We start from the raw sequence: 12,336 nt of genomic DNA, 5'->3' as shown, positions 1-12,336 counted from the left end.
CAACAAGCTTTTTTGGGGCGATCTTTTTTCAGATATATAATAATTTAAAATGATTTTAATTGTTATTATTAAGTAGATGTAGAATATACATAATGTATTTTTTCATGTTAATTTGTTTGTTTGTTTTTTTTTTCGAGCGTATCTATAAGATCCCAAGGATATTGAGTAAAAATAGCTTAAAACCGACGTTTTGCAAAAAATAAAGGCGAGAATCTACATAGGGAGATTTTTAAGTGAATTTCTTGGTGCGTCGGTGTAAGGGATGTTCACATGGCGCTGGCGGTATGCACATTTTGGCACCTAACAGAATTATGGGTGGGCCTAGAAGGCCCGCTGTCTCTATTTCTCTCTCCTCTCTCTGTCGGGCACAGCGAACTGACACACACACACACTCTCTCTCTCTCTCTGTCTCCATTTCTCTCCCTCTCTAGCACCACAGCGCGCGATTTCTCCCTCTCTCTCACCATAGGTGAAATTAGCGACGCCGATCTGGACACCATGGCTCGCAAGCCACGCAGACGCGCGAATGCCCCCTCTCTCCCTACCCGTCGTCGCCAGCAGCAGCAGGAGTTGCAGGCCGCGCAGCAGCAGGCAGTCGACACTGAAGACGATCAAGAGCACGATGAAGAGGAAGAGGAGGATGTGTTCTTTGACGATGATGATGAGGACGATGACGACGACGACGACGACGACGACGACGATGAGGATGGGTATGCGTCGGCGTCGCCTCCTCCCCAGCCGGCTCGCTACCTCCCTCACCCGTCCCCGCACCCTTCCGACGGCGAGGAGAATCCCTTCCCAGACAGGCCCGTCCGCGTCTATGCCGACGGCATCTACGATCTCTTCCACTTTGGCCACGCCCGCTCACTCGAGCAGGCCAAAAAATCGTCAGTTTTCTGCCCTTCATTCTTGAATTCAATGGTGCTCGCGATCTAGGCGTTTCTCGCGCGCGCGCGCACACACACACAAAGAGAGAGAGAGAGAGAGAGAGAGAGAGAGAGATAACAGCTTAGATTTGCGAGGAATTTACTGTCCCTGTGTGCAGTTTTACATGGCAAGGGTAGTATAGTTCCCCCCAAACGTGCCACATCTGTATTCATGTTAGTGTGCTTGTACGCAGGTTTCAAAACACCTACCTGCTAGTTGGTTGCTGCAGCGATGCCATCACACACAAGTACAAGGGAAAGACAGTGATGACAGACACTGAACGCTATGAATCTCTTCGGCATTGCAAGTGAGTATGCTTGCCTTCAATGTTACTGAAAACTTTACATCTGATGATTTTCATTTGTGTCTTAAAATATATGAAGCTTTTAAAACTTGAACAAATTTTGACATGAAAACCTCATTGGGCATGACGAGAACATTAGGCAAATTCTTAAAGCTTTCAAATTCTTGCTTTATTTTGTTTGCAGTTCAAAAACTTAGCTTTTATGTTTAGAAATAGCTTACATGGAAGGCATGAGCCAATCTAGCCTGCAAGCACATTTCTTTACAGTTGGGTGATGCATCCGCTTACAGCAAGGTAATTTTTGGCTTTTTTTTTTTTTGGGGGGGGGGGGATGGGGGGAGTGGCTTAGTGGAGTGTTGAAGTGTGTGGCCAGATCTATGGAATGAACTATGATGACATGAAATGAACATTGTGATCGATCTCTATAGAGTCAACTTTCTTAAGCAAAAATTCTTCTGATTAAAAATGAATGAAAGAGAAACTTTGGGAGAACATTTGAGCAACCTAGGCTCCATAATATAACAACTCTCTGGCTTAGGAGTTGCTGTGGATCAGGATGACAAGAAAGCTGTGCTTTTGTCAAGTATAGAAGAGGTTTCAAAATTCTCTGAAACCTTGATTGTACGAAGGGTAGCTTGGGAAATGAGCTATGATGAGATGATTGCAATTCTCGTAGAGGAAGACCGCCGCAAAGAGCAATCTGAGATATCCTTTGAGTCAGATAGAGCCATGTTCATAAAGGGGAATAGGAAAAGAACTGTTAGATGTAACTTCTGCATAAAGCTAGGACATACAGAGGACAAGAGGACAGATACTTCAAAAAGATGGCCAAAGAGCAAGAGAAGGTACATGCAAACTTGGTGGCACAAGAGGAAGAAGTTGTCTAAGAAGCAAAAGCCTCAGAAGTGGAACATGTAGCCTACTGTCGTGGATAATCTCTCTAAAAGAGGAAGATTATGATTGGCTCTTTCTAAAAGCCAATATATGTGGGTCAAGGGTTCTATGCCTAGGTGGTTCCCCAAAATTGATTGTAATAAACGATGTGTGTGTAAGTCCTTCCTTCTATATGTGTAATAAGCCTTGAATCTTATAAAAGGCTCCATTTTTCTACATGCCCTTGTGCAGGTCAAGGGGGGGTCATCCTGACAAACTGATGCAGGCTATCATTTGTAGTCAAACTCTTATATCAGGCCTGACATAAGAGTTCAGGTGTTGGCGCCATTGTGTCTCCATTGAGCACATGGTGTAGTCTAGAGTCCAAACCACGAGGACTATTGAAGGTTTTTCAGGCATCTTCACCTTCGCTCCAAATGGGGGTTTGTTAGGATTCGGAGCCTAATGTGTGCAAACTTATCCATGTATACATGTCTGCTTAGGTGTGAACACCCCGTATATCTGGATAAGATAAGTGTGACATGTGTCATGAGTATGTTTGTGAGTGATTTATTTGGGTCAAAAGATAAGGTTGGTGTAAGAGATCAATCCAATGAAGCCAACATTGAGTCATGCAATACTCTCTCTCTCTCTCCCTCTCTCTCTCCCTTATCACTTTTGTTCCTCACTGTCTGCACAGCCACCCACCATGTTAATCAAACACCCATGTGGGCATGAAGGTGTTTGAGATTCACAGTCATGCATGGTAATGTTAGTTTAGGCAGCTAGAGAGTAGCTTCATTTGGCTCACTAAACTTTGGACAAGGTGTGAGGTGGTCATTCAATGGCTGCCACAGGCACCGGGCAGCAGATATAGGGCATCATAAACATACAGATTGCCCACAGGTGCCGGGCAGCAAATACCTACGAAGAGGAACCTGAAAACCCCTCCCTGAGGTTGGCATGTTGCCTTGTGGGCCTGAAGTTGCTTGAGATTCACAGTCATGCATGGTGGTGTTAGTTTAAGCAGCTAGAGAAATAGCTTCAATTGGTTCACTAAACTTTGGACAAGGTGTCAACTTGAGCAATTTGGACAAATTGCTCAATGGTGGCCGCAGGCACTGGGCAGCAGATATAGGGCACCATGAACAAGTATGGATTGCCCACATGGGCTGGGCAGCAAATACCTATGAGACTTTTTTTTTTTTGGGTGACATCTGAACATTGCAAAGGTCTTACTCTATGATGCTTTTTTTTTGGTGAGTAGGGGTTGAGAGAGAGAGAGAGAGAGAGAGAGAGAGAGAGAGAGAGAGAGAGAGAGAGAGAATCAGAGGGATGGGGTTGCAGTGCAAAAAGGCTGTCTTTTTCTTCACCCACCATTTTTGACCTACAGTTTATTAAAGAAGAAAGAATTGCGTTTTGTAACTTTGCAAGGCTACAATTATGATCATTATTCAAAGACTTTATGTTTGCTTGTTTTCACAGTCTGGTTTCATCTAGTTCAGTCAACCGCAGTAGTCGTGTGGTGCTCGTAGGGCTCATGGATGTTTTTGGTAGTGATTCAGATTTTTCTCTGTTCACAAGCAAAAGACTATAAAGGGTTTGTGCCTTGAAATTCTTTAAGCACTTGCATTGAAAATTGAACAATGATTTTTATTTGGTTGTTTCTAGGTGACCTGTTGGTTGTCCCCCCTCCCCTCCCCTCCCCAAAACCACCACTTCAGAATCACGACCACACCCCAAAACCCCCTATTTCCTCCCCATGAAATCTTACCAACGCCCCTGGTTTTTTCCCTGTTCATTGCCTTGCTGTCTGGCAGACTAGAATATTGCATAAAGATGATGCTATCTTGTTGTGGTAAAGCAAATGAGCCATTTTTATAGTTTAAACAAACGATTGATGTTTTCAAGGCTGAAGCCTGTGCTGCTGGTGAATTAGTTTAGCACAACATGTAGAGCAACTTTTTTAAATTCTAAGCCTTTTGCTTTGCCATGTAATGACAGGTGGGTGGATGAAGTTATCCCAGATGCTCCTTGGGTTATCACCCAAGATTTTTTGGATAAACATCAAATTGATTTTGTAGCACATGATGCTTTACCGTAAGTTTTGGCCTGAAGGGCCTGCCTTCCTTTGCTGAAAGTGAAATGAGGTGGATCTTGCTGTCATTCTATGGTTCCTCTGTCCCGTTTTTTAGCTGCTTTGTACTTAGAACTGGCAGCTTTCTTTTTGATTTTGTATCTGTGAGTAGGGCCCTGGATCCATTAGATGTTGTAGATGCAAGAATGTTTTTGGGTTTAAAACATGAACCCAGCTTCAGATAAATGTATTGAGGTTTTAGGAGATACTTAGTTCTCAACAAGTGAAAACCTCTTGGGTTGTGCGGAGAGTTCTTTGACAAGGCTTGGAGTGGTGTAGTACCAGAGTCCCCCACTTAGGGTGCCAAATCGAAGATAATGCTTCTCTTCTTCGTAGCACAGGAGCAGTGCTACAATTCTAGTAGGAGAAATAGCTGTTTTCAACCATGGTTGCAGCTCCAACAGGAGGCATTTTGAAATTTTGAAATTTTGTAAAAAAGACTGGTGTGAGCCAATTATTTCTGTATAAACTCTGGGTGTTGTTCAGTACGTACACTCCAAGTCTTGCTGCTGTCACCAGAGAAACACCTGGCTTGTGTATTGATGAAGTACAAGCTTGGAAGATGGGAGATTATCTAATCGATAGTGCATTAGTATTAAGCATGTTTGCCTAGAAATGACTTGCATGTTTCTTGTGTGGACATTGCCTAGATTTTAAATGCCTGTGAATGTCCACAGGGTCAGGGACTCTGGGAACCCTCATGCGTGTGTGCTTGAACCCATTTTAGGCCTAACAAGTGGTTTCCATTGGTTTGAAGGTGGTAAGTAAATTCTAAGGTCTATATTATTATTATGGTTATTTTATTGCTAATGTGTACATGCATGGCAGCTACACATTTACATTAAAAGTTTGGTGGACAAGCTTTTATGATGGTGGACAACTCATAAGTTGGGCACCCTATATTTTATTGAGGGCATGGACACACATCTCATCCAAGTGGGTGAGCAGCCCACCAACTCTTGTGGGCGGATCCACCACTTGGCACATGCATGTGTGTAATGGGCAGCCCAAGAAAAGTCACGTGGCACCCTACACGCCACCTCTCCATTGCGAGTGTGACCTTAAAGAGGCGACCACTTCTTCTCCACCCTTTTGGGAAAACCGCATCTCCACATCCTTTGTTGCTTTACAATTAGCCTGGCCTTCACACGCACCTGCTGTATGGCCACACCGTTTGGGAGCCAAAAGACTACAATCAGGTCAGCTGCTGTCCCACAAGCTGCTTGATCATTTCCAGCTGCCTCACTAACTGTACGTCTAGATTTTCTGCTATTCCACAAATTGTTGGCCATCTGGTGGATGCTGGAGAGCTGTTCAGTGCTCCTCTCCCTTTGTAGCTGCACATGGCAAGTACACATTACATTAAAAGTTGGCTAATATGTACATGGCAAGTACACATTACATTAAGTTGGGGGACAAGTTATTACATGAGCAGACAACTTATATGCATCTTGGATATCAACTTGTAAACCACTGACATGAGGGTGATAGGGCGCCAGTCTTGGAAATTTTCACACACAGCCCTTTTAGGGAACAATTTAATCGACCCTATTTTCCATGCTTGTGGCATGTCTTGATTCTCCCATGCTTTATTAATCATCCGAAGCAAGATGTCTTCCAAAATGCATGGAAGAATTCAACTGTAAGTCCATCCCAACCTGGGGATTTCCATTTGCCCAAAGCAGACTTTGCAGCTATTAATTCCTCCAAAGTGAAGGGAGCTTCAAGATTGGCAGCATCAACATCAGAAACAATAGACTGTACCAAATCAATCATCTTTTGCCTTGTTGCTAATGCATGTCTATCTAGTGCCTCAGGTGCAGCGAACACATGATTGAAGTGACCTAGACATTCATCATGAAGCTGCGCTTTATTTCTTGTCAAGTTGCCATCTGACGTACGAATTGTCTGAATTGAGTGTTGCCTACGATCTTGATGCAAACTCTTAAAAAAGGCTTTTGATGAACATCCTTTATCTTCAATGGGCTTCAGCCTTGATCGTACCTGCCACTTTTGTACCTTTATAGCATCATTTTGTACGATTATACATTTAGCTTCACAAAGTTGCATAGCCTCTTGATTATTCAGAGGTCTGTTTTGACTAATATTTTGTAATGAAACCATGCACTCCTTAGCTTGTTTAATCTGTATTTGAGCACGACCAATATGCCATTTACCATAATCTTGGATCACTGTCTGCATGTGGATAGCGAATTGATGCCATGCAAAATCCATGTCAATATTTGCATGATATTGAAGGGGCCTGATAGCATCTCGAACCATCCTCATATAAGCTTCATGTGCCAAATAGCTATTGTTCACTAAAAGCATACGTTTATATGGCAATGATACATCCCGCATTTGCATACCAAAATATAAACCAAGCCATACAGGTGCATGATCAGAGAGTAAGATTCTGCGATCTAGCCACATTTTGCATGTTAAGTCATCATATTGTGTAACATTTAGCATGTACCATCTATCCAGCCTAGCCCAATATTGTGTGACTGCATTTTGATGGAACTTATATCCTCTGTCATGCATCATATTAGACCATATATCATAGGCATGAAGCGCGCGCGCGTGTGGGAGCTCAAAGATTGTACGATCGGCTGTTGACCCACCAGGTGTATGACCATTTCCAACTGCCCCATGAACTGTAAGCTCAGATTTTTAGCTACTCCTTGAACTGTATGGCCACGTGGTGACTGCCTGAGAGCTGTATGGTGCTCATCTTTTCCTTTGGTGGCTAAACAACTGTCTTTCCTCTTCTTTCTTGTAGATGTATGGTCATTTTGACTTGTTGGGAACATGCTTATTGCTGTCCAAGCATGGGAGGCTGTGTTTTTGTGCGTTGGAGAGCCAGTCTATGCTGCCTATGGTTATGTTGAAGTCTCCTGAAGGATTTGGAGAGCTTCGTGAATACTTTTTGAAGACTTGAAGGCTGAACTTTTGGGCTTTGGGCTTCGTGGGAGTTGTTGCTCAAGTGACACGTCAATCAAAGCTTTGGAGAACCAAACTTTCCAGGCTGAGAGGAGGTTGCTTAAGCCCCGTGAAGGCTTGAGTTAGAGCTCGAGGAGAACCAAGGTATTGCATGGAGGGATTCCCTTTGAGTTTGGATACGCCCATGATGGGGATTCTCTTGTTGGTGATTTAAGTTGCAAGGATTCCAGTGAACCTGCATCAAGGTATTGCATGGAGGGATTCCCTTTGAGTTTGGATACGCCCATGATGGGGATTCTCTTGTTTGGTGATTTAAGTTGCAAGGATTCCAGTGAACTTGCATCATCAACACGTTTGTTTGATCTTGTTTTTGTCATACTGTTGTAGTGGGAATGTGGTGGTTTATTGATCACTCTAAGCTTGTACTACAAATACCTTCATGGTAATAGAATACCTGGGGGCGGGGGGGGGGTGCATGTTCAATCCCCTGCATTGGGTTGGTGGTGCTGACTTTTAGGTTTCAATTGTGGTTGATTTGTGGACGTAATTGAGTTAGTAGTAAAGTGCTTCAAGATGCTCTCCATTATAGCTGGGGACTCTAGTCTCGAGATCAAGCAAATTTTGATACAAGGTACAAAAATAAATTTATGCAAGGTCAGCTTGATGCTCTCTAGCGACATGCTATGAAGGTAAGGTGTGACACACCTGCAGGCTAGCGGAGCCTTGGCTGTGCAACCCCATCAGAGACGGGCTACTCTGGGCACTGGGAGTCAGCAGTGTGGGCAAGCCAAGAATTGGTTGTATGCAGGATAGGCTGGTCAGGCAGCAAGACTGGTGCTGGTCGGGCAGCAGAGGATCAGGTCGGGCAGCCTAGGTGAGGTTGTGGGCTGGTTGGATGACTGGTCGAGCATGCTGACCCCTAAAATAGGGGCACAAAATGGCGAAGAAATAGGCATGCCTCCCTCCTCGCTTTCCATTAACTTGGGCTACTTCTGCAATTGATCACCTTTGCAGTCATCTTACATAAGTCGTACATAATATATTATTAAAGCAGTTTGCTAGTGTGTGGGTGTGCTGTGCAAGATTTCCGGTGTTCATTCTTGTCTGTTATCATATTCACAACCTTAGAAGTACTACATTTCGTGGGAGGATCATTTGTAGCATCGTGCTGTGGCAAATTGGGACGACTGCTGACAGGCGGTCTTGAAGGAGTTCACTCTTTTTTGTTGCTGGTGCTGGTTGCAGAAGCAATGGGAAAACTTCTCTCATAAGCAGGGGAAGGAATTTGTTACTAATGCTCCATAAGTCTATTTGGCCATCGGACTAGGTGGACAGGTTTTGTGGATGGCTTGAGCCTCTCCGAGCACGTGTTTGTTCAAGCACATCAGCCCCAAAGTCTCATGGACGTGGTTTTTATTGCAATTGACTAGGTGGACAGGTTTGTGGATGGCTTGAACCAAACTCTCACAGGTGTGGTTTTTATTGCGATTGACCTTGAGACCTAGTGAGTAATTGAGAGAAAGATGTGCAAGATTATGCCAAGTTCTAGTAGAGCGTTGGGAGTTCCCCATAGGGGTAATTTTTCGTACAAGATTGCAGGAGGACAAGTTATCCAACCATGTATGTGGAAGATTTCTTCAAAGAAATTAAAGGTGTTTGGTGCAATCTTTGCCTTTATTGGTGGTTTCTTCTGCCGCTGTGGCACCAAAGGAGGACATACAGTTGATATCTCTTCACCAAAGGTGGCAGTAGATTTTGTGGAATTGGGAAAGGCAATGGCTGCAACATTTACTTCTTTGTATCACAGAGTTTATTTCCTTCTTTGTATCATAGAGTTTATTTCCTTGATCATGTTTCACGGGAGGGTGCCCATAGGGAGGACCGACATTTTGAGTATGACATGGTGTTGGTGGCTGTTTGTTTGCACATACATCATTATGGAAGGACAAGGGAATATAGGTTGCAGTTGATGGTTTTGAGAATAGCCGATATCTTGAATTTTCTTTATTTTTATTTTTTAATGTTCTTTTGACTGCTTTGGATTGTGCACGAAGAGTTTGGTGATCCACAGGAGCAAGTGCATCGGTGGATGAAAATGCGTAAGTGACTTTTCGGAGGAGAGTTCTCAACAAGAGGTTTCAGTCAGAGCTTGTCAAGATGGGCAAGAATTCAGCTCACAAATCCAAATTGTGGACTTAGACAAATTTTATAACCTGGTGTGTTCACACCCTCATTAATGATGGGGTGTGAACACCCAGGTGGGTACTGGGCACTTATGAACCATGGGCACCTTTTCCCCTCTTTTGACCTAGGCGGCCTCTTCTTAGGGCTTAATGTGAGAGTGCAACACTCATAAATAGCAAGTGTGAGAATCGTACATTAACCTCTCTTGTGTCTAGCGTTAATCAGAGGGCCAATCGTACATTAACCTCTCTTGTGTCTAGTGTTAATCAGAGGGCCAATAGTTATCCGAGGAGCTCGAGGCGTCTCTCTGAATCCAGTATGGAGGAGGATGAGACGAGTGTTGCCACATTCCTATGGAGACAGATTTGGTAGAGGTACTAGAGTGAGAGAATTTGGGGGAGAGCCTAGAGTTTGATGACATCGAGTGATGTGCTTAGAACTTCCTCTGATCTGTCAGTTATGACAGGTAGTTTACTCAGAGTTGTAGTCGCAGATTGTTACAATTAAAGATCCATGAGTTATGGGGTATGTTGTTTTTTCAAGCTGTGATGTGTGTGCACTCCATAAGACCACGAGTAGGGAGTGACAAATTCCCGTGGGAGTGGAGCAAATGTGCATCATCGGCCCCAATTCTACAAGTTTAGTTGGAGGGGATGTCATGTGCATGCCCTTAGTGGGATGCCCATGCACTTGATTTCTTTGCTGCAGATGCCTAAAGGGGAAGATCTGAGGGTGAGTGTGAACCAATTTTTGGAAACTGGACTACAGGCAGCCAGGTGCCCATGGCTGGGCCAAATGTGGACAGCTTTTGTGCACTTTATTGGCTCGTGGACAGTTGGCTGCAACCCTAGCAGCCGACCAACCCTCAGTCCACTATATAAGGGCAGGTCGAGGGCCATACGCATCATTTTGTGAGCATGATTTGTAGTGCAAGAGACTTCCGCAGATAGGGCTTTCAGGGTCAGGATTGCACCTTCCTTGAGTGTTCCTCAGAGGAGGACAACAAATACATCAATTAGGTAATGCATGTAGCCGATTTGCAGAGCATGCACAGTATAAATCTGAGCTTATGATTTGAACATGTTTTAGCAATATATAGTAGTTTAGGTCTACATGGTCTTCTCTATTGTTGTGTATTTGGAGTACGTGATCGGGTATAACCTCTCTTGTGCTTAGCATTAATCTAATCAGCTTCCGCAGGCATGTTACATCCATTATCTTTGAGATCTTGTCATGCCTCTTTGCAAATGCTACTCTGGCTTATGATGACAAGATGAGCATCAAAGCTGGTCTATAGTGACTTGTAATGTCAATTGTTTGCTTGGGAAAAGTTGGGATTTCCGGCTGTTAGAAATAAAATTTTGCATTTGCCTCCCAGTGAGCACTGTGGGAATGCTGCAAGAGATTCTAAATTGCCAGAGATGCTGCTACGATTGAGTGAGCTGCTAGGCCATTGACACCAAGAAAATAATGTGAAAGGCCTAAGCCCAGGCCTAAGTCATCTTTAAAGAGAAAGGTCTAAGAAGGATACATCAAAGTTATGGAAGAACTAACAACAAAGGTTCTCAGAAGAGGTAAAGACAACAAAGGTTCTCAGAAGAGGTAAAGACAACAAAGGAGCGTTAATCTTACAACTTCTAAACATTCTTCAGCATTGGGTTTACATCACCTAAGTTTGTACAAGCAGGGACACCAAAATGATTACAAAGAGAATTGTTTCGAGTCTAAATGCCATAGAATTTCCATAAATGTGTTGGCTGCTGATTACAGACTCAATCTAGAGCTCTCAAGAATGCAATGGCTGCTCAGCTTTTGCATTATGATTTCAAGAGCTAGTCAACAGTATGTTTGTTTAAAATTATGCAGACGGTGGTCAGCTTTTCATTCTTTGTGCTTATTCCTGACATTTGTATATAGATATGCAGATACCAGTGGGGCTGGCAAAGATGTTTATGAATTTGTAAGTTTGTCTTATCTTTTTGCTATCTGGAACTTAAGTGGTTCACATTTTATCGGGGGTAATTTTCGGAGTTGTGGTCATGTGTTGCTGCAAAGTGTGTTGCTGAGAAGTAGGGTTTCCAGGTCAAGGCTGCTGGTAAATTCAAAGAAACGAAGCGGACAGATGGCATTTCAACTTCTGACATCATTATGCGTATAGTGAAAGACTACAATGAATATGTAATGCGGAATTTAGCTCGTGGTTACTCCAGAAAAGAGTTAGGCGTGAGCTATGTTAAGGTAATTCTATTCTAGGGATAGATTTTGTCAATCTTTTGAAGATGTTGCTTCCTTGTTGTGGTGCTTTACCAAATTGGATGTAGGGGTTGGCACTAAGCAATCACTGGTTTCTCATTGCTTTGGCACCAAGTATTCGTTGTCCTGCTTTTCTGTTGCTTGTCTATTTCAGCATTATCTAAAGGTTGTGCTTGTTGGAAATTATTTCATCCTTAGATGGACTTTCCCATGCACATTCATGCTTGTATCTGGCTCCATATGAAGCCTTGCATATGCATCTAGGCACTACATATTTTTTTGCCTATTTTTAGGCATCATTTTTGCAGCAGTTCTTTGTGGGTATCATTGCATAGTACCCATTCTTTCGTGGTATTAGAGCAGGAAACATCTACAGGTATCTGCGTTCTTTTTCCCATGCTGCTGTTGACTGTTTACAGCATATAGGAGCTGCTCACTTGCTGCGTTTTCCATTAGTAACCTGCGTTTTTTCTTGTGGAGCTGCATTTTTCACTCGGGACTGCCTCAAGTGCTGTGTTTTTCTTCCTACAGAGCTGCTTTACAGCCTTTACCATTGGAGAGTCATTCTATTCTCTTCTCTTTCTGGTTCCCTGCCACCCACCAACCCTCTCTTCTAGTCTTTCTAAAGGAGGTTTGGGCTCTTGGGGGTGATGGCTTCTGGAGATCACCATTCTCCCCTCTCGGGGATTCTCTTCTCTTCCCCTACTCACAGTAC

The 12,336-nt window shown here is 43.5% G+C and overlaps 1 protein-coding gene across 2 annotated transcripts in view; it reads left to right on the top strand.

The window, feature by feature from the left end:
• Window positions 1-412: 412 nt before the first annotated feature.
• Window positions 413-12,336, top strand: part of LOC147631342 (choline-phosphate cytidylyltransferase 2-like) — a 35,122-nt gene continuing 23,198 nt past the window's right edge. The window contains exons 1-5 of one of the 2 annotated variants that reach the window (XM_086809743.1): window positions 413-887; window positions 1,121-1,234; window positions 4,109-4,204; window positions 11,286-11,328; window positions 11,451-11,606. In XM_086809743.1, coding sequence (XP_086665869.1) covers window positions 499-887; window positions 1,121-1,234; window positions 4,109-4,204; window positions 11,286-11,328; window positions 11,451-11,606 — 798 coding nt within the window. In that variant the 5' untranslated portion in view covers window positions 413-498. The remainder of the gene's footprint in view (window positions 888-1,120; window positions 1,235-4,108; window positions 4,205-11,285; window positions 11,329-11,450; window positions 11,607-12,336) is intronic. The other variant, XM_086809744.1, reaches the window with a different exon arrangement.

Source organism: Cibotium barometz, chromosome 15, assembly GCF_041138505.1.
Source record: "Cibotium barometz isolate CiBa-2024 chromosome 15, ASM4113850v1, whole genome shotgun sequence".
Lineage (NCBI taxonomy): Eukaryota > Viridiplantae > Streptophyta > Polypodiopsida > Cyatheales > Cibotiaceae > Cibotium > Cibotium barometz.
The sequence above is the reverse complement of the archived record's forward strand: the minus strand, read 5'-3'. Positions and strand labels throughout refer to the sequence as shown.